At 63.0% G+C, this 451-nt stretch overlaps 1 protein-coding gene across 1 annotated transcript in view; it reads left to right on the top strand.

Moving 5' to 3' along the window:
• The window catches only part of TMEM214 (transmembrane protein 214), a gene marked incomplete at its 5' end in the record, with an annotated part of 20,891 nt that extends 20,440 nt beyond the window's left edge, over positions 1-451 (top strand). Inside the window, one exon of the mRNA XM_035901766.1 lies at positions 320-451. Within this exon, the coding sequence (XP_035757659.1) occupies positions 320-446 (127 nt within the window). The remainder of the gene's footprint in view (positions 1-319) is intronic.

The raw sequence follows: 451 nt of genomic DNA on the forward strand, positions 1-451 counted from the left end.
CGCTGGCGTGGGTCCGGCACGCTCCTGCCCTCGCCGCAGCCCCGGCTCCCTCCTGCCCTGCGCCGGGAGGTGCCGGAGCCGGAGCTGATGTTCCCGGGGGGCCGTTGAAAGACGATGCGGGACCTATTTCTGCAGCGCTTGGGGCTCGCAGCCAGATTTGGGGAGAGGGGGGTGATGCCGAGAGGGGCTCTCGTTACTGCTGGGGTAATGAGCTGGGGCATCGCTGCCTGCTTGGGGGCTGCCGTGTCCCCTCCTTGGGCTCACTGGGTCACTGCGGCTGTGGGTCTGCCCTGTAACCCCTTCTCTTCCTCTTTTCCAGCAGAGAAGTGTCGTGGGACTGCCTGAGGGAACACCTGACGAGCTTGACCTATTCCTCTTGGATTTACCTACAAAACACAACCGTAGCCGTCAAAAACTGGGCTTTGGCCATGATTTCTGGACCCTGACCTGC

The sequence above is a fragment of the Egretta garzetta genome, unplaced genomic scaffold (genome assembly GCF_000687185.1).
Source record: "Egretta garzetta isolate BGI_Z169 unplaced genomic scaffold, ASM68718v1 scaffold1149, whole genome shotgun sequence".
Lineage (NCBI taxonomy): Eukaryota > Metazoa > Chordata > Aves > Pelecaniformes > Ardeidae > Egretta > Egretta garzetta.